This window comes from Lycorma delicatula, chromosome 10 (assembly GCF_047948215.1).
Source record: "Lycorma delicatula isolate Av1 chromosome 10, ASM4794821v1, whole genome shotgun sequence".
Lineage (NCBI taxonomy): Eukaryota > Metazoa > Arthropoda > Insecta > Hemiptera > Fulgoridae > Lycorma > Lycorma delicatula.
Genome location: NC_134464.1, coordinates 42823976 through 42845655, shown reverse-complemented (window position 1 = coordinate 42845655; position 21680 = coordinate 42823976). Strand labels below are relative to the sequence as shown.

Below are 21680 nucleotides of genomic sequence, written 5' to 3'. Positions count from 1 at the left end.
GTAGAAATTTATTTCTCATAAAAAACTATGGTATCTGTTTTGTTGAATAAGTAAATAAATAAAGTTCTATATTTATTGTTTACAAGTGGTGCCAATAAAAAAATTACCTCCAGTAAAAATAGCAATGAAATAGAAGTGCTGGTTAATGTTGTAAACACATTGGTGAAATAATTTTACATTACTAATTTAAAATTAATTAAAATAAAACTAATTATATTATTTTCAATACATTGCAAAATAAAAATAATGAACAAGATAAACATTTTTGGTGGTTAAAAACATGAATTAAAGAATAGAATATTTATCATGAAAAATGTTTGTTTATGTTTTAATTTGTTAAATATACATTTAAACAGTTAAACTTTGGTTCAAACTCAAAAAAGTAATGAAAGAAATTTAGAAAACAAGTCAAGTCTGCGAATTACTTAAACAAAAATATGTTATCAAATGCTATAGTAAATCAGATAAGTCTTAGACAAAACGAAGATAAAAAGATGACTGTGCAGCATAGTAAAATTACTCTTCACGTTATAAATTATTTACGTTATATAATTTCAACCTAAGACAGCAATAACAATCTAACCTTTTAAAACATTTAAAAGAAAATTGTTGAGCATCAAAACAAGTAAAATGTCCATTTTTAGTATCCAAGAAATATTAGAATTTCATTCTAAAATTATTACATTAATTAATTATCTAGATTCATGATATAAATTTTACTTCTAAAAAATGTGAATTCCTTCTAGGAAGAAGACATTGTTAACTAGCTCATCATAGTAACATCAAAAGAAAGATAATAAAATAAGTAATACAGATTAGACTGGCCATTAACATGACTGTATCTCTAAGTACCTAAGATTCAAGTATAGAATTAAAAAAGTTGAATATCCATTTATAATTTAAGTAAAATAAGATTAAAAACATTTCAAATTCAAAGTTATTTAATAAAGTTGTATCCTGGTGAAACCAAAGCCCGTTATAGTCAACATTACCAGGAATCCGAAAAGGAACTCTGTGGTTTATAAAAATTTACTTTATTACAATTTGAATTACAAATGTATGTGTTTTATTACATGAAAAAACAAAGCCTAAATTTCTTTTGCCTCTTAATCTAACTCAATATGAGCACCATTTACAACCCTATGGGTGTCAAACTAATAACTAGCTCATTTCATTTTATGACAAGCATGTCTCCCACATGAAGAAAATTTATTAGAAATCGTTTTTACAGCCACTGTTATTCTTTGTTGCATGTTGTTGAGTGACTGGATTTTTTATTTGTATATGATGTCCTTTACATAGTCGCAGAAGAAGAAATCCATTGGCATCAAATCAGGACTTAATGGTGGCAAACAATGGGAGCTTCTTGGCCTGTCCGTTTTTTTGGAAACATTGTTGAGCATAGTTCCATCAGCTTCAAACCTGAAGTTGAGTGTAACTTCAGCATAATGTGGAGGGACTCAATCTTGTTGGAAAATTAGGCACTCCAAATTTTCAGTCTGTGGAAACAAAGTTCCCTAACGTGTCTGAATTCTCTATGCCTGTTATAGTATGCTTATGGAAAAAAATGGCCCAAAAATTTTGTTATGGATGATACCACACCAGACATTCTATTTTGGATATTTGAATATTGATATTGAATTCCATGGATTTGTGTTGATTTTCTGACCCCCATACTCAACAGTTATGGTGATTCACGATTCCATGAATATGAAATGTTGCTTCATTAAAAAATAAAATGTGCTGCAGGTAGTTTTCATCAGTAGAAATTAAGTCTTAACAGTTTGTTACAAACTGAAATCTTTGTGTCTTATCTTTAGGTTTAATTTCATGGAGTAGCTGCAGTTTGTAAGCAACACATGCAGTTTCAGTTACTTATGAACATCATGAATAGTGCATTTAGGAATGTTTATAACTATGAACTGAATGTTTTGAACTTTGTTGGAAAGAAAGTCAAATCTTTTCTATTGTCTTGGCTCTTATTTAGGTCTACTCGGTGAGAGTTCTTTCAGAATGTTCTTCTGGTTTTCAAAACCTGATCACAACACTTATGTACTTTTTTGTCATGTGAAAAATTTCTACAATAAACTTACATTTATTTTCTTTCTATGACAGTCTCTGATTTTATTTCTGCAGTATACACATAGTGCTTTCTTTTGTGGCGATGCCATGGTACTGAATAATGGACTCATAACAGCTTGCCTGTGCAAAAGTGTTGCAGCTGCTATCTGACTGAGAATGTGTGAAATAAAACTTGGTTGTTGTTGCTTCAAGGTATACACATAAAACACTTTGGAATGAGTGCTCAAATTAATCTCTATATTTATTCTTAAAATCATAGAGTTCTTTTTGGACACGTGGTATTTGGTAAAATATGTGATTGCAAGTTGCAATTAATATTTAAAGATATTGTGCTGATGCTTTTTTAATAGAATTATTCTTTTAGAACAGTTTTTTATGTTTATTGTTTTTTATTTAGTTGCTTATATTGTTGTTTCTAAGCACAATTCAAGATGTAATGTTTCAAATTGGATATTTCATTATCCTAAAACGCAAAATTTTTAAATATTTTATTTTTTAAACGCAAAATTAAAAAAAAATTTGATTTGCAAACTTCTACTTGATTGAGATATGTGAAGGCCCTTATTTGTGATTTATATAATAAGAAAAAAACTAACAACTCTCAAAAAGCTTAATTTTCTTTCACTAAATTAGAATAAGATGAAAGTTTGCAAAACTACATTTACATGTACATCATTTTTCAACATGGTCCCCTTGCATTTCAATGCACTTGGTCCATCGTTGCACAAGCTTCCTGATGCCCTCATAAAAGAAGGTTTTAGGTTAAGCTGTGAGCCAGGAATGCACTGCTTCTTTTACTGTTTCGTCTGAGGTAAATTGACGGCGTAATGCCTCTTTGAGTGGACCAAACAAGTGGTAGTCAGAAGGGACAAGATCAGGACTATGCAGAGGTTGAGCCAGAACTTCAAAGTTGAGTTTCTGAGCGTTTCAGCAGTGTGGGCAGCAGTATATGGACGGGCATTGTTGTGCAACAACACAACACCTTTCGACAGCAGTCCTCGGCGTTTACTTCAAATTGCAGGCTTCAGCTTGGGAGTAAGCATCTCACTGTAACGTGCACTTTTTATTTTCGTGCCCCTTTCCTCATAATGTTCCAGTACTGAGCCTTGTGAGTCCCAAAAAATCGTAACAGTTTTCCTGTGGACGGTTGGGTCTTGAAATTTTTTTGGCAGGGCGAATTTGGATGTTTTCATTCCATATTCTGCCATTTACTCTCCGGCTCGTAATGATGGATCCATGTTTTGTCACCAGTGATGATTCTGTCTAAGAAGATGTCCTGTTTGCTTCCATAGCGATCCAAATGTTTTTGGCAGATGTCCAAGCGTGTTTGTTTATGCAACTGTGTGAGTTGTTTTGGGACACATCTTGCACAGACATTATGAAACCCAAGTCTGTTGTGGATGATTTTGTAGGCAGACCCGTGACTAATTTGCAGACGATGTGCCACTTCATCAATAGTTACTTGTCTGTCTAAAGAAAACCATGTCACGTGCACGCTCAATCTCTTCCTTTTGTGGCGGTAAATGGGCGTCTGGCTCCTTCATCGTGCGTAACACTTGTGCGACCATTATTGAATCTTTCAATCCATTCGTAGACACTCTGTTGCGGCAACACACTGTTCCCATACTGTACCGAAAGTCTTCGATAAATTTCAGTCCCTGATACACCTTCCGACCACAAAAACCATATCACTGACCGTTGCTCTTTTTTGGTGCAAACAGAAAGCGGAGCAGCCATGGTTAACGGCAGGGCAGTGATAATGGAACTAACCTAGCAGCATCAAACCTGCACAGACATAACAATTAAATCACGCATGTGTCATGTACGAAACACGACAGTACTACCAACATAAATAAAAATATAACTAAATTGCAGATAATAATTGACTTACCCTCGTAATGTAATTCTTAATATTGATACAATAGTCTATATTCAAACTTGTCTTATATGCTTGTTATTTTTTTTATGGCACCTAACATAATTATACATATATATTTTTAAGTTTTCAAACAAAAACAGTTAAATTATATGTGTAGCATTATGAGTATTTTTTTCTTATTTTAAAAGATAAAAAGTTTTAATCACTGATCGATTTTAAGTTGTTCTTATTTTGTGTTGTTTAGGTTACAAAACTGGATAGAGATCCTTCTTCAGGTACTGCTTTGCAAGAGATAAGCTTTTGGTTAAATCTGGAACGTGCTTTGTATCGCATTCAGGAAAAGAGAGAAAGTTTGGATGTAGCATTGACACTTGATATATTAAAACATGGCAAACGTTTTCATGCTACTGTTAGTTTTGACACTGATACAGGTAGAGTCAGTTTAAGTATTCAAATTTTATTGATTATTAAAAAAAAAATTTTCTGTGCTATTTAAATCATATTTTGTTAATTGAATATAAAGAATGTATCACAAAGTTTTCCCAGGATTTTCATAACCTATTCTATTCATGAGAATAATGGAAAAAGTTTATGTAAAACATACATTCTAAAATGCTTAGTTTGCGAGTTACAGTGAAAGATTTCACTTGGGTTTCACTTACCTCAGTGAAATGAGGACGTACTGAAATTTTTAGGGTGTTAATTAAGGGCAGGAATTACTGATTCTTTTGGTTTTTGATGTGAAAAATGCGGAATAAAATAGGTCCCAGAACCATACCTGCAGTATTTGTTGAGAAATCTGGGGTGAAAACCAATAAATAGGGGTTAAAAACCCGTTTTTTATGTTTAGTGTGCATAACTTTGTTTAATGGGTAATAAACACATAAAACATTTTAACAAAACTTGTGGAAAATTTAATTCTTAGCAGAATGGTGTAAGATAAGTTGAATAAAATCAAACAAAGTTAGAAAAAGTCAAATTTTATTCAGAGACAATACACTAGACCATAGTGGGTTATATAAACCAGTTTATAATAAGTGTTCAAAAATGAGTCCTCTATTTTCAACATATTTCTTGGCATGCTTCTTTATTGCTTTTGTTGCTCTTTTTAGTTACTCAGGGCTGTCCTTAAGTTGCTCAACCGCATCCATAATGTGGACAATTAATTCCTCACAAGAATGTATTTTTGTTTTATATACATTGTTTTTCATCCATCCCCAAACGCAAAAATGTAAAGGTGTTAGATCAGGCGATTTTGATGGCTAGGAATGTGGACCTCCATGACTGAACCATTTCTCAGGGAATTGAATATGTAAGTGATTGATTGATTTGCATGACATTTCACCTGCCACCACCCCATTCGGTTGCCCTAAAGCATAAGACCGAATGTCTATGCCACAAACAGCTACTGAACCTCGAATCAGTTAGCGACCAATGTCCTAACTAGCTCCTACAGCTAACCTAATTGTGTGAGCGAACTAAGCATGGTGCCACACACCACTTGCTTCATGTCCCACTGCTCACTTGTCATATATTCTAAAATGGTTAGGCGCACCCCGTCAACTACTAAAATATATATGACATTTAATAAATTAAATTTATCTTGTCAAGACAACAATTTGCTGCCATGCCTAGGTCACTGAATGCCAGCAAGTACCTGTCTAGCAATATTAAAGTGCTTGGAGCTTTAATTGGCTGATGGCCAGCCATAACTCTTGGATAGCTTCCCGCAGCAGCGAGGTAGGAGTCTTTCCCTTAAATAAACTACTGATGCTGGTTGAACAAAGCAACGGCATCAAGGAACACCCACATGGTCTGACAATGCGGCTCATGTCACATTGACTTGCTGCTTATTAGTGGCCAGTTTTCTCCTTGACTTTTAAGTTCCAGGTTGGCCTGAGTTCTGGCCCCCCCAAGAGCTGGGCAGTCGACAATAATATGTTCGTTTGACTGGACTTCCCCACAAACGCACAGCTCATCAGCTGCCAGGCGGAACCGAAACAAATATTGCTTCAAATTCACGTGGCTGAGTCCACCATTAATTTGTGTGACCTTTCAGATTCTTTATGAGTTTATTATCTAATAATTGATAAGCGAAGATGTAAGTGAGTGGAAACGGCACAAGAGAAATGGGGAGATATGTCATCTTGCTGGAAGTATAACTTCCTTTTCAATGCAAGAGGAATATCTTCAAGCAGCTTTGGCCATTCTTCTTGAAGAGAGTGCAAGTAGACCTCAGAATTTAAACACCCAGGTAATGTGAACAGTCCAAACAGCTGGTGTGAAGAAGGCTATGCCATTTTACCATTTGCAGAACTCAAATTGAAGCGGATCATCTCCTGGGTGTAGATGAACTGGCTGTTTATGGTGAGGATAAAACTTATGTTTAAGTGTCCTGTAAACCATCGAATGTGAAACTGATATGCTTATAAAGACATCTTGTACTGATGCCTGGACTGTGCTGAACTGCATCGTTGATATTTCATCAATAACAGCATTGTGTTGAACAGAGTGTTCGTAGCTGGTGTGAATACTAGGTAGTGAACCTTTTTTCCAAATATTGTGAAAATTCATGCTAATTGTTTTGCGATCTGGAATTCTGCGATTCGGAAAATATATTTCATATTCTACTTCAGCAGCTATAGCATTACCAATACACTTACCCAAAATGTATACCATATCAACATGTTGTTCTGTTGTAAATAAATAAGTATGGCATTACTTCAATGGCAAACTGATCATGTTCAAACAAAAATTCACAGAAAACCTTCGCTAATTCACAGTATCCAATATACTTACTGTTCCTTAAAAAGTAATTTAAACACTACAGTATTGCGCATTGTTGATCAGTTGATTTTATTTTATTGGCAACTTTGAAATAATAATTTTTCAAATAATTTATTGTATTTCTGTCATTATTAAGAAAATTATTTTCTAAGTGATTTTATTTTATTTTTATTTTACACTGTGTAATTTACATTTTTTATTTTTTAACAGTCAATTTTTCTTACAAATTTTTCACATCACCAAAAAAGAATTTGGTTTTTGTTGAGTACTTGTACTTAACATAATTTTTCTGACAACTGTAATAATGTACTGTTTCTAAATAAAATAGAAATTTTTCTAACTTTTCTGTGATTTATTCATCACATCTTATACCATTTTGCTTAGAATTAAATTCTCTACAAGTATTTAAATGATTTATGTGTTTATTACCCATTTAACAAACATATTGTTCATCAGAAGCGGTTTTTTACCCCAATTTATTGGTTTTTACCCCCAGATTTCTCAAAAACTACTTCAGATATGATTTGGGGACCTATTTTATTGGTTTTTCAGGTCAAAAACCATAAGAAATCATTAATTCTGTCCCTTAATTAATGTCCTAAAAATTTCAATATGAGCTCATTTCACTAGTGTAGCTGAAATTCAAGTGAAATCTTTCACTAGCTGTAAATTGAAAATGAAGCATTTTAGGACATTTGTATGAAAGTTTTACATTATTTTCTGTTGTATATGGGTGTTTTAACATGTTTATTGATATGATCACAGTTCTGTGGGTAACATGAATCTTTCGTGCTTTCCTTCCCTGCAGTTCGGCAATCTTGGGTATTATTTTTTTTACTTTAGAAGGTTAGGGAAAGTTTTAAATACATGTCATTACAGTATAGCTTTCAGACTAGTCTATCCTTTATTATAGTGTAGATTTTTTATCTGTATAATTATTTTTATACAAATTTTTGAATTTTAGTGAAGAATGTTGATTATTTGAGTATATATATTTTTTTTAATTTCTCAATTTTTTATAATGTGATGGCGTTTATTTATTAGTATAGGATGCATTTCCCACATTATTTTTATTTTTCAAAAATTTTGTTATGAAATAAACTTTGGAACAACAGAGATATTGTTACAGCTTGGATTTCCATTTATCTGTTATAATATATTATATAATTTGATATCAGATTTTAAAATTAGATCCCTGGCATGAGTAAAATAATAAGGTTCTTTGGTGTATCATAACAAGTTTATACGTATTCTAGTTTTGAAATAAAATTAAACTGAAGTGTAATGAAATTAAAATTGGTGATATAAAGTTGAAGGTTAGAGCAATACCTAAACAGTAATTTCTTCTTTTTCTGGCAAAGTTAAGGAAGTTAAAAAGAAAAAGAAGTAAACATTTTAGGTGTAATATTATTTTATGTTTTAGTAGTAGTAAAATACTGCATTTGTTATGAAAGTAGAAGTAGACATGTTAGGAAAAGATGTAACTGTTCTTTCTTGTGATAGTGATCATTTCTTTTATTTAGTTGGGTTTTTATGCAAATCCATCTATGGACAGAAATATATTTATACCGATATATATTTATTACCGCTAAACTAATAAGAGATTTATATTATAAAAAAAGTGTTTTTCAATTATGAAAAGTTAAAAAGTTAAAAAGAAGTAAAAAATCTTTTGTTAATTTTTTTAAAGGTTTAAAACAAGCACTTGCAACAGTTAATGATTATAATCCATTGATGAAAGATTTCCCAATAAATGATTTACTGTCGGCTACTGAACTGGACCGCATTCGTACTGCTGAACAGCTAATATTTAATCACTTACGTAAAATACGTAATACCAAGTATCCTATGCAACGTGCATTAAGATTGGTTGAAGCTATATCTCGCGATCTTTCTGCTCAGCTACTAAAGGTAAAAATTATTAAAATATTATATATTTAAGCATTTAGTATTGTGATAAGTTGGAATATTTGCATCAGTATTGGTATTTTATCATTTTAAGAAGTACAGTTTTAAATTTTATATGTTTGATTTTCACTGAGCTTTTTATTTATTTATTTATTTAGATCTGTTTGTGCATGTGAATTTGAGGAAGGAGGTTCAGTCAGAGTCCTGGCTTTACCCGATAAGTATTGGTTGTTAGACAGACCCCTTATAACTTAGGTTGTACAGACTGTAGAGGTTTTAAAATTTTTAACATGGAGGGTTTAGTAGAAGTAGATGTAAACCCACAGAACTGAAAATAATTGGAAAGAAGGGGAAGGAATAAAGAAAGATTACTGTTGGAGAAAATGTAGTTTAGGAAATCTCCACCTGCAAGAAAGCCTAAGTCCTTCTCTAGGCTTAAGCTTTCTTGTCCTATTCACAATCCTTTTTGAGATTAGTGAATGTTTTCCATATGAGAGCTATATATAACTAATCGTTGATGTTACTTTGATTAGTTTAAATATATATGCTGCAGTAGAAATTACTTTTCCTTCAGGAATTAAACAGCTGATCAAGAACAGGTACAGGATTATTAAAGGAACAGCCTTGCCTATCACTGGAATTATGTGGCATATGAAAGTGAACTATAAACTATTCAGTCAGATCTCTACTATCTGACAATGTATCTGACTATTCATACTTAAATATCCAACAAATTCTTATGGAGTCAAATTTGCAAAAAGTTCTAAAGGTTTTTGCAAATTTGGGAGAATTTTTTTAGTTTTTCTCAAATTCCCAACATTTTTAGTTTTTTTTTTTTTTAATTAATGACAAATTCTTTAGTTTTTTGTCAACTTTCAGACAAAATCTGTAGTTTTTCACAAATTTTCAAGAAGTTCCTTAGTTTTTCTCAAATTTTCGACCAATTCTTTAGTTTTTCTCAAATTTGCCAGAAATCCTGTAGTTATTCCAAATTTGTGAGAAATTCTATAGTTTTTCTCAAATTTCTAACAAATTTGTTAGTTTTTCTCAATGTAAAAAAATTTGGTTTTTTCTAAAATTTTAGAGAAATACTATAGTTTTTCTTGATTTTTCTCAAATTTCTGACAGTTTGTATGGTTATTTTCAAATTTCTGCCAAATTCTTAAGTTTTTCAAATTTTTGACAAATTCTTTATTTTTTTTTGTAGTTTTGTAAGAAATTCTACAAATTTTTCTCAAATTTGAGAGAATTTCTTTAGTTTTTCAAGAATTTTGGACAGCTGTTTAGTTTTTTCCCAAATGTGTCTCTGTGGTCAGTAGAACCATGTCATTCAAGAGGTTCCATGATCACGTGTGCAAAGTATTGTGTGAAACTTTTCATGAATGAGGATTTCAACCCTATTCAATTTTGTTTACACTGTGTACGGTTTGGGGATATGATGATATGATGTTGTATACTCTATGCTCAAGGACAAATGATGATGACAACACCTTACAGAGGATGAATTGCTCTAGAAGTGATCATTCCATAATCACAAATTTTGCATGAGGGAAATAATATTTTGTTTCAAATAGTAACATGTAATGAGACATGGTTCCTTCATTATACTCCCAAATCGAAATCTGCAAATATGGACTGGCATAGTTGTGGAAAATATTGCAGTATAAAGGTGAAAATGCATTTATCAGCTAGTAAAGTGTCCTCCCAACTGTCTTCTGGGACTGGAAAGTCGTGTTGCTTGTTGATATCTTCACACATTACACTGTGAATGCTGATGCAAGGGTAAGAATGTTAGGACCAATCACTTAAGATGATTCAAAGACAACTGAACATATTTTGGAAAAATTAACTTTTTTTTTTAATAAAATTTGCTTAGTAGAGAATAAATCAGCTTATATGGTTTGGAATTAAGAATTCAGCTGTAATATTTAAATAAATATTTTTTTTATTTTGGAAAAAATAAACCAAAATTTTTGGATAACTTATAGTGTCACAAAAAACAAAACTTATGGAAAAAACAAAATTTATGCTATATGAACTTTTTTCTTGTTTGTGTCATTGTTATCCAATTATTTTTAGAAAATCAGATATAATTATTGCAAATTTTTAATTGGCCATTATTGTATACAATTGCTTAACATTGGGGCAATGAATATTCTACAATTTTTGACTTTAAAAAACCAACTTGCTTTGAAATGATGTTGAGAATGTCTTCAGAAATTTAACAGTTTTTATGTGAAATATCATTTCTTAAATATTATGTTGTCTATGATGTCAAGATTTGTTTTTAATTGGTTCACTCAAGGTGTATAACAGCTGAGGTTTTCCACTGTACCATCAGGTTAAATATGAATAGTTTGTCATCTAGAACGACATCTAAAATTTCAGTATGCATTTTCTGTATTCTTGCTTTTTGATCAGTCAATAATCTTTGTAACCTAAGTTTCATGAATATGTTGATCAAACTGTTTTAATAGACTATTAGGTGCCTGTTAGTGGTAAGAATATTGTGATTCTTCACCTTTTTATTTTGAAAACCTTTTTATTTTTATTTTGAAAGTCCTAAAATATCTCAAAATTACTATTTTTAGGTTTTTGTTAATTTACATATATTTACTTTTTTTTAGTATACCTTATAAAAATTGATTTTTATTAAATAAAATTTGTAATGTACTGTTATGAATGAATAAATTGATAAAAATATATGTATGCATTTCTGTTATTGTGATTTTTTTTTTTACATTTTTTCAGGTATTAGGCACTAGACGTTTAATGCATATTCCATTTGATGAATTTGAAAAGGTTATGACACAGTGCTTCATTGTATTTGCAACATGGGATGATGAATATGATAAATTGCAGGGCCTTCTTAGGTTATTCATTTATTTACTTAAATAAAAATATTAAGGAAGGATTTATGTTTAATTTTAATAACTATATATATATATATATATATATATATATATATATATATATATAATATTTTTTGAATATTCAAATAATTCATTAATATTCAGATTTAATTATATGAAATTTAATAAACCACCAAAATACAGTAATTAGCTTAGTTAATAATCTCTAATTACTGGTTATTGCGGTATTCCACATCTTCAGTTGGTTTTAAATTGTATATCTGTTATATTAATAAAAAAAAAACACACACATATATATATAGAAATAGAAATAATATATAGTATAAGGTTCTTATTTATAAGTGCTTTATATAAGGTCTCGTATATATTTCAGAAACCCATATGTAGATTTTATTTGAACGTTTGTGCGAGTATGAGAGTCTAAAGCAGACAGATTCATTTCAACAAAAAAATTGATTGATATAGACTTAAAATTGTAGAAAAATTTTAATAGGTGGTAGAATTATATACAAAAACTTAGTTTGAGAAATGGTATATTTCATCAGAGGATGAAATGGCAAAGATATCTTGAAAAAAAATTTGCTGAAAAGAAGTATTTACTGAAATTAACTATTTACTGAAAAGTAAAATATTAATAGCAATATCTTAACACTCTTAGCGCCACGCCTAAATCAGTAAAACTGACATTTTTTATTTATTTATTTAGACCATTACGTATGCATCAAAATTATACACGTGGCCGTTTTGACATTGGTAAAAATGTATCAGATTGATACACATGGCGCTGAAAGTGCTAAAATTGTTTGGTGTTTTTCATTTATTATTTCACTTTTTTTTAAATCAATTCTTTTAATAACCATACTGCTCTGTACCAATAGAAATTAATTCATATTTAATAGATCAACCCAAGATATAAAAATCTTGTTTTGATTATAATTTTTAATTTAAATAAAAGTTTTTTTAATTTTTGTATAAGCTTTTAAATTAAATTTAAATTTATTTATCAAAGTTTTTAATAAAATTTAATTAGCTTAAAAAGTTTTTAATATAAATGAGTAAGTGATATGATATTATGTATTGCAAGTTTGTGATGTTTTTTGAAATATAAATATAATGCAGCTGATGATGCGAATTAAGTTCATGAAAGCATTCCTGCTTATTTAATGAAATAAGGTAAGTCATCCTATTTCAATTATTCTGTACTTTGGTTGATCTATTAAATATAAATTTATATATATAATATATGTAAATCAACTTGATCCATCAAGTACAGAATTAAGAAATATTTTACCGTATTTTTCTACAAGAGTACTTTGACGGGATCCCACATCATCAGTTGTATGTAAAAAAAAACTTTTTGTATAATTACATATTAAACATAAAAAATATTAAAAAGATTGAAATTAAAAATTAAAAGATTAAAATATGGAGTCAATTGGGTAACATGCATGTTGCCAGCCAAATACAATATTGATCAACTGATAAATTTGGACCTCCTTATTTAAAGTTTTTTTATTTTTATTTATATTTATAATATAGTAAGTCAAGCATTACATTTATTTATACGTTGTATTAATGTAATTATACTGTGTAAAATGTGGTAAGTAATAAACTGTATTAAATTTATCTATTAGTGCTCACTTTTTGGGGCAACACCTGCATAGAGAGTATTTTTATTTACATTTAGTTGTTAAGGATATATCTCTCACCATTCATAAACAATATATTGTAATTTGGTAATAAGGAAATACCTCATATTGTTAAATATTTATAAATTTTACAATATCCTTGTGTATTATGGTCAATAAAACATAGAATATGTGCAGTCAAAAATATGGTTTTTAACCATAAGAGTTCTTACCAAATTTTATAAAATGATAGATACGAAGCTATAAACATTTCATAAGATAAAAAAAGTGGAAATAGTAGAGGAAAGTGAATGTTTAACAATATACCTAATGAAGATTTATCATAATTGTTGGATTTATATGAATTTTTTATACACGAAAAGAAAACATAGTGAAAAAAAATTAAGGACTTTAAAGGCTTAAATCAGTTAATTATGGAAACATCTCAAAAGCCAGCATATATAATTATATTTATGTACAATTGATGTGGCATGTTAATAGTCACAAACATCTTTCTTACAAACATGACATTACTGTTTTATTGATGTACGAATTAATTTTCTTGACGACCGACTATTATGAACGTAACAGTTTAATTTAAAAACTATTATTGATTTGAATTTAAATTAACATCTTTTAGAAAATCCCTGAAGATGGAGTAACAGCTCTGAAAGTACTAGGATTTACACTTTTAGATTGTTGGTAAGTGGAAATTTAATTTATTCAATTACATAGTAGAGGTGTTTGGAATGAATTTATTACCAAAGAAATTTTTAAACCGTACAACTTATACAAATTTTAACACATTTTAGAGATGATCTGGCTTAGTTGTTGACAAACTGCTATATTTTTTTGATAATGTTTATTGTTACATGTTACATCTGACATGTAACATCTAATTTTCTATACTGTAAATTTATTAAATATTAAAAGACAGCTTGTTATTCAGGAGATAGGTTTCATGTACCTTTTGAACACAAAAATGGGTGTGAAACGCCAGGCATGAATCCTCACATTTGTGTTTTATAATAGTTTTTGTATTGTTTTAGGGATATTGTTAAGAAGAAACGAGATGAACAAATGAAAATGGTTTGGAGAGTTTCACCATCACATAAAAGATTACAAGTTCGTATGGAACACATGAGAAGGTTTAGACATCAGCATGAACAACTGAGAACAGTTATAGTGCGTGTATTGCGACCCAGTACAACGATGCATGTTATGGTAGGACAGGATGGTATTGCACCTGATGAATTGACTCGAACACCAGACCCTTTATCATTAGAAGCAGCTGATGCTAGTGCTATTGAAGTATGTATTTTAAATAGATATGTATTCTTAAAAATTTATTCGTAATTTTATTGAGTGTAGATTTGTTGAGAATGGTTTTTTTCCATAACATAGGATGTTTCTAGTCAGTTTTGAAGTTTTAATTTTTATTTTAAGATTAGTATCCCAATCTGATAGAAAGATAGCGATAATTTTAATCTGTAAGACTTTGCCCTGCTCAGTAATCTCTGTGTTTGGTATACAATCACTGTTGGGTAAAGTTAACAAAAAATAAAAGAACACACAGCTCGTATTTGCCAAAAGAAATTGGACTTTAATTAGAAAGAAAACAAATGAACATAAGTTAAATCCTAACCTTAAAAAATAAAAATAAATTATGAAATTAACATAACTTAATGATACTTAATAAATATCAGCTGAATCAACATATGAACAATGATATTAAATCAGAAAATACATGAATATACATTTTTCAAATACACATTTTGAAAATCTACAATTTAACAACGCCTGAAAACAAGAGAACATAAAACACGTTATTTACAATTATATACTTAGAAAAACAAAACATCAATAAACATAGTATGACTAGCAAACTATTGGATTACTGACATGAGCTGCAATATTGAAAGATTAGCAATGAACAAATTTCATTAACTTAGAAAAATAAATTACAATAATTCCCGTATAAAAAAGAGTTAATTACAATATAATAACATTAAAATAAGTAATAATATAGAGTTCATATTAGTAGTAAGCTTTCTTGAAAATATAAAATTACAAAGAAGTCCAAAAACGTAACTTCACATCAGGAGTAATTTTCTTTAGATTAATATAAGAAGTAATATGAATATAGTTCATGAGTAGATAATAATTAATCTCGGCGATTAACAAGTTAAATTAGATTAAATGATAGAGTTAATTGCAATAAACATTTCAAGTAAAGGTAATTTACTTTGAGTAACTGACGTTTGAACACACACTTTTGATGAACAACACGAAATATAATAATAGTTATCAATAGTAATATATGAAATATATTGCACACAAGTTTTATAATTCTGAAGTAGTGTTTAAATTAAAAGTAGATTTGATAAGAACGATAGTTTGCATTTAATAACCCATAAAATGGGCTACACATGAACAATGATAACATAAACGTTTAATATGAATAATAATGAATAATTTACACTTGCCTGTATCACACACAAATATTAGCAAGAGATGAACTCGTGAAAGCAAGTACATACGAATACATACAGTAATCCTAGGCGTAGTCTGTCTGCAATGGTGTATCAGGAATACATGGGTGAAACGTGGTTTAGAGGTTGAGCAGGACGTGGCGTCTCAGATTTGTAGCAATGAGGTTGGAGAAATTCTGCATCGATAAAATTGTAGTAAGCAGCTGGAAAAGATTCGGAGTCGATGGAATTGGCTGGTTTGTAGTAGATGAAGCACTTTCAGCAGAGACGTGAAATACTGGATTTGAAAATGAACTTGTTGAAGAAACGAGGCTAGATGAAAACATAGAAATCTGCGAAATTCACTAAAGCTGACGAGAAGAGCAAGAGAAAATGACCACGACGTTTATAAGTAAGAATACGATGAAAGTAATTATCACAAAGTTTGAGAGAGAAAGTCACAGTCAACTGTACATGGTGAATGTCTGATCTACTCTGTCGAAAAGATGGCGTGAATGAAAAGAGGGGAAAACCAAACCTAGGCAGTGGACAGGAGAGAGTGTGTGTAAAAAACAAGAGATGTGTGCATGTATTAGTATGGGAACGAAACAAAAAGGGAGTGTATGAGGGCAGCAATAAATAATACAAGATATGAAACACGCGGTCACTAAGATGACAGAATCGCCCATCAGACTGACGCCAGGTCTCAAACAAATATAAACAAACAGATACAAATATGACAAGTCCAATACGAAACATAGTAATAAATTTACCAAGCTTGCAACAAACAACGAGACCCAACCCTAGCTTTGAATTAATAGGAAATAACGCAACTTTACGCAATGGTGTAAACAATCACTTTATTTATAGAAGTTCCGTACAATATTATCACCATTCTTATTATCACAATATTATCAATATTCTTATTATTGCCTTTATCTCTTAGAACTTTCATTCTTTTTTATTGCTTGGAATAATTTTCTGTACATTGGAACTTTTCTGAATGTGAGAAGTTTGGGTACTGGCTTCAGCCTTGCTGATCAATCAAAATGTAATATTAACATTAAAAAAAATCTATCCTTGTTACTAGGGTCTGAAGAATGAGAGGAATTCCGGTAGTTAATTGTTTAAGGAGTGGAAAAAATTAACTTGTTGCAAATTTACATTTTTTAAACAGTTGACTACAATGCAATTTTGAGTAAATGTTGGATTTAAAGAAGTAGTCACATTTTTTAAATATAAATTGTAAAATTTTGGGGTAAATTCTGTTCTGTGCTTATTTCACCTTCTATGTTAACTTTTTTGCTCTTAATTAGCAGTCTTGCATTTCCTATAGTTTTGGTTTCCAGATATAAACGGAAATATCCATTTTGACTATCCCTGAATCCATTTTGGCTAGTTTCGGCGTGATGTCTGTACATATGTTTGTATGTAGGTATGTACATGTATATCACACAACTCAAAAACGATTCGCTGTAGGATGTTGAAATTTTGGATTTAGAACTGTTGTAACATCTAGTTATGCGCATCCCCTTTTGATTGCAATCAACTGAACCAAAAGTGTCCAAAAAAGCCCAAAATCTAAACAAAATTGGATTTTGGACTTTTTCTTAATTGCAGTAATAAGCCCTTATTGAGAGCTTTTCAATGATATTAAGTGGTACTTATTATTGGTTCCAGAGTTATAGCTAAATAAAATTTTATAAGATTTTTTTTTTTTTTAACATTTTTTTTTAATGTATTGATTTATTAATAATTATAACCTCTCACTGAAAAAAAAATTATGATGTATAATAATTTTAAAAAAAAACTGAAAAAATATCAGAAGATTTTAATGAAATACAATTTTATGTACCTTTCATTTAAAAAAAAGTGTATATGTAATTTATAGGTATACAAGGAAGTCATGTGTTGTCCACAACAGTTTTTTTTTTTGAAAGTAAATCTATTTTTTCAAGTTTTAAAGAAGAGTTATGTGAAAGAAAATGGGCAACTGTTATAGTATTTAATTGTTTTAGGAGTAGAAACATGAGAGTAGGTAATATTTATATATATACTTTTTGGAGGGAAAACTAATTTTTTTTTTTAATTTTGCAGGAAGTAAATCTTGCATATGAGAATGTAAAAGAAGTGGATTGCTTGGATATGTCTCGTGAAGGTGCAGAAGCTTGGGAGGCAGCTGTATCACGATATGAAGAACGAATTGACCGTGTTGAAGCTCGTATTACAGCTCATTTACGTGATCAACTTGGTACAGCAAAGAATGCAAATGAAATGTTTAGAATATTTAGCAGATTTAATGCATTGTTTGTTAGACCTCATATTAGAGGTGCTATTCGAGAATATCAGACACAACTTATACAGCGTGTGAAAGATGACATTGAAGCACTTCATGAGAAATTCAAGGTAAATTTATATAAATTATTTGGTCACTTGTTACGTTTGATTTTACACAGTTGTCATAATGCTCTTGAGTGTTTCTTATTTATTATTTCGGTTAAATCCTTTTGTGAAACTGTTATTTTAATGCATTTCTTATTTACTGGCATGTTTTTATCCATCCACATTAAATAATCAGACTGAATTAATTTTCTTAAATTTTTCTGTAGTTTTGATTTCTTTTTATCAGAACCTTTTTCTTGTTTTAATCCTTTAAGTCCTTTATTTAATTTCCTCAAGGTTCAGTCAAGCAGTTTCATCTTAAAATTTGTAACTGAAAAATTTATAACATACATTTTGAGTATTGTATTATTTCTAATGGCACTGACTAATGCACCTTAGCTATTATGAACAAACAGTATCCATTAAATCATAGATTGTAAAATGTATACCAAAATTATTGGGTTACATCTTTTTCTGTTGGCACTTTATGCTGTTTACTCTATATTGTCCTTTTTTAATTGATTGGTCATGTTTTAACATTGAAGAAACTAAAATTTAGTTGGAGAATGAAGAATATCCTGGGATGAGGGATGACAGAGGTTTGCAATGTAGATCGATTTTAGTTTTAGTATATAATGTTTTTTTGCATGATGATGTGGTTGTGTTTTGTTTAAAGATTGCTGATGACTGTACAAAATATAAACAACTAACTCGTGCTGCATTTGAATCTGGAGGATGGCTTAATGAGGATATATTTCAATGATGAAGGCAATGTGACTTACATTGCAGGAAAGTTCTGTATAAGTAATAAAAAAACCCATACACAATAATGCAATCACTGTATTTTATTTATTTTTAACCAATAAATGCTTACTATATTTTTACTTAATTATACGCCCGCATCTGAATATCCTGCTGGTGATTTACTTAAATAAATTGTTTTAACAATTAACAAACCAAGATTTGTTCTGCATACTGTTAAGTTTAGCGGATATATATATATATATGCAGGCAAGTTGACTCATAATGCAATTGTAGTCAGTTGAGATGTGGACCCCCCTAACAGAAGGTTCAGTGCATGCTTTGGTTAGTGGAGTTTCAATCACTTACATGTGTTCAACAGCATGTATGAATGGAGTATCAGTCCTCCTATTTTCAGGTTTATTCATCAATGGGATGTGACTTAAAGAGGACTGGAAGCTTGGTTTCACAACCTGGAAATCATGAAAATGTTTGTTGGTAACAAGACTGTGGATTGTGAATGCTATGTGTTCACCAACAGTCCTGGAAAGTCAATTAGGTGTCTAGTTATGAACTGCAAAGTGCTCGTTCCACTGTTTACAGCATTATTCATAAGTGGCCCAATTTGCAGGCGTAGTTACAGTTCTTTCATCATGTTAAACCAAATAATCCTTGCTTACGTTATCAGTTTGCTGCAGAGGTATGCCCCTTTTTGAAAAAAATTCTAATTTATGTTGTTATTTAGTGATAAGGAAATATTTTTTACTTGTGGGAAAGTTAACAGATGCAATTGTCAAATTTGTGGTACTGAAAACTCCCATACAGTAATCAAAAATGAAAGGGACACACTGAAATCAATGTCTGGTTTGGACTGCACATAAATGGTGCTATCGGTCTGTTTTTTTTCTTCATGGAGCCCACAGTAACAGGACGCATGTAGAGTGACATGCTTGAGAATTTTGTTGTTCCTCAGATTTCTTTAGGATTTAGTTCCAACAAGATGGTCCTACACCATATTTTCACCTAGGTGTTTTCGTGTCTTTCCCTGGATGTTGAATCAGACGAGGAGGATCAAACTGCATGGCTATGTAGATCTCCAGATATCATTCCTTTGAACTTCTTTGCTTGGGGATTTATTAAAAGTTGTGTGTACCAAAGAAAAGTTAGAGATTTGGATAATTTAAAACAGAGAATTGTTGAAGCTGTTTGTCTAATAACACGGCAGATACTCCTAAATACCTGGCAAGAGTTAGATTATCATCTAGATGTCTGTTGAGCTACAAAAGGTGTACTTGAACTTGACTACCTACATTATAACTTTCTTAGTTGCTGTGTTTATTAAAAAAAATTATTAAATTATATTATCTGGTTTTCTTAATATAAGCTGTTACTTTTAGATACCTTTAGCCTGGATACCGTGTATTTATAGTAGCCAAATGGTTCAGCTTTCTTATCTTTTCTTTTAAGTATACTTATTTTTTAATAACAACGGTACAATAGATGCACTCAAAACTTTTAAACATTTTCAGGTCATTAAATTAACATTATTTGTATTTTATTATTATACTAACATTAATTGAATTTTGTTTATTATTGAAAACTGTTCTACAGTAGATACAGAGTATCTACTGTATCTACTTCTAAGAGTTTCATTTTGTAGGTTATTGTATTGTTAATAACCTACATTATTGTTATTAATGCTTATTGTTATTAACGCTACATTCTGTTTAAACAGGTCCAATATCCACAAAGTAAGAGCTCGAGAATGAGTTTTGTTCGGGATTTACCACCTGTGGCTGGTTCTATTATTTGGGCAACACAGATTGACAGACAATTAACTGCTTATCTTCGTCGAGTTGAAGATGTTCTTGGTAAGAATGAGAATTAATTTTATGATGTGAAAAATTCCATCTCCATTTCCCAATTTGATGACCTAGATTGCTATTAAATATGGACCATTTTATCATAAAAATAAATTTAAAAATATTCATCATTTTATGAATATCAGTTTGTTTAATTCATGAAAAATAGTTTGTAAATATTGCATGAGACTGAGTTCTGTGTTCTGGGATGTTTACCATGTATTAGCATAGCCACCAGCTTTATGTTGCACAGCTCATTGCAGTGTATATAATGAAATGTTACTTTAGTCATAGTATTGGTAAGTTGCAAATTATGTAGTCAACATTTCTAAGCATACGGTATTCTAGTAAGAAGTATTTTGATCTTTTATTTTTTTAAATAATTAAAAAACTATCTAATAATGTACTATAAGTATATTATTTGGATGAAAATATGAGCTTTGAAATGTATACAAGATTCAAACATTTCCCGGAACTACCTTATAAAGTTTAAAACAGTAATTATAAAAAAAATTTTTGGTTTTATTTTGGCAGCATTCATAATATGAGTTTGTTGCATCATGATTAGTGATGAGTTAATTGTGATTAGATCACAATTAACTGCAGTTTCCCTGTTTCACATACAACAATATTGGAGAGCTGTTAGTTTTGTATCATGGAGATGTGTCATTGTGTATTTTCTATGATCCAGCTTCAGTTGTTAGAGTGGAAATCAACATTACCTTTATGGTCACAGAAATTTTGTTTAGTTAAGAGACAAAGAGAAAGTTCAGTTGGAAGTTTTTTTTGATTTGCTGGGCATTATTCTGTACAAGTTCATTCCTGATAGGCAGACAGTGAACAAGAAAATGTATGTCTATATTCTTCTTCATTTGTGGGCAGCTGATCTCAAATTGGGTTCCAGGAATGTTTCTAACAAATTTATAGACTTGAAAAGTGATGTAGCTACTGAAAGAAACTGCTTTCAAGGAAATGTGCTGTAAAACTTTTCCATGTAAACAATTTAAAAAAAAAGACAGATTCTAGGAAATGTTTTGAACATACCTCATATTTTTTACGAAATATGT

General features: G+C 30.3%; 1 protein-coding gene across 3 annotated transcripts in view; it reads left to right on the top strand.

Moving 5' to 3' along the window:
* Dhc64C (dynein heavy chain, cytoplasmic) overlaps positions 1-21680 on the top strand; it is a 211087-nt gene that overhangs the window by 12343 nt on the left and 177064 nt on the right. For all 3 annotated transcript variants that reach the window (XM_075376527.1, XM_075376528.1, XM_075376526.1), the window contains exons 5-10: positions 4206-4392; positions 8439-8659; positions 11408-11529; positions 14207-14468; positions 17726-18034; positions 20487-20622. In XM_075376527.1, coding sequence (XP_075232642.1) covers positions 4206-4392; positions 8439-8659; positions 11408-11529; positions 14207-14468; positions 17726-18034; positions 20487-20622 — 1237 coding nt within the window. The remainder of the gene's footprint in view (positions 1-4205; positions 4393-8438; positions 8660-11407; positions 11530-14206; positions 14469-17725; positions 18035-20486; positions 20623-21680) is intronic.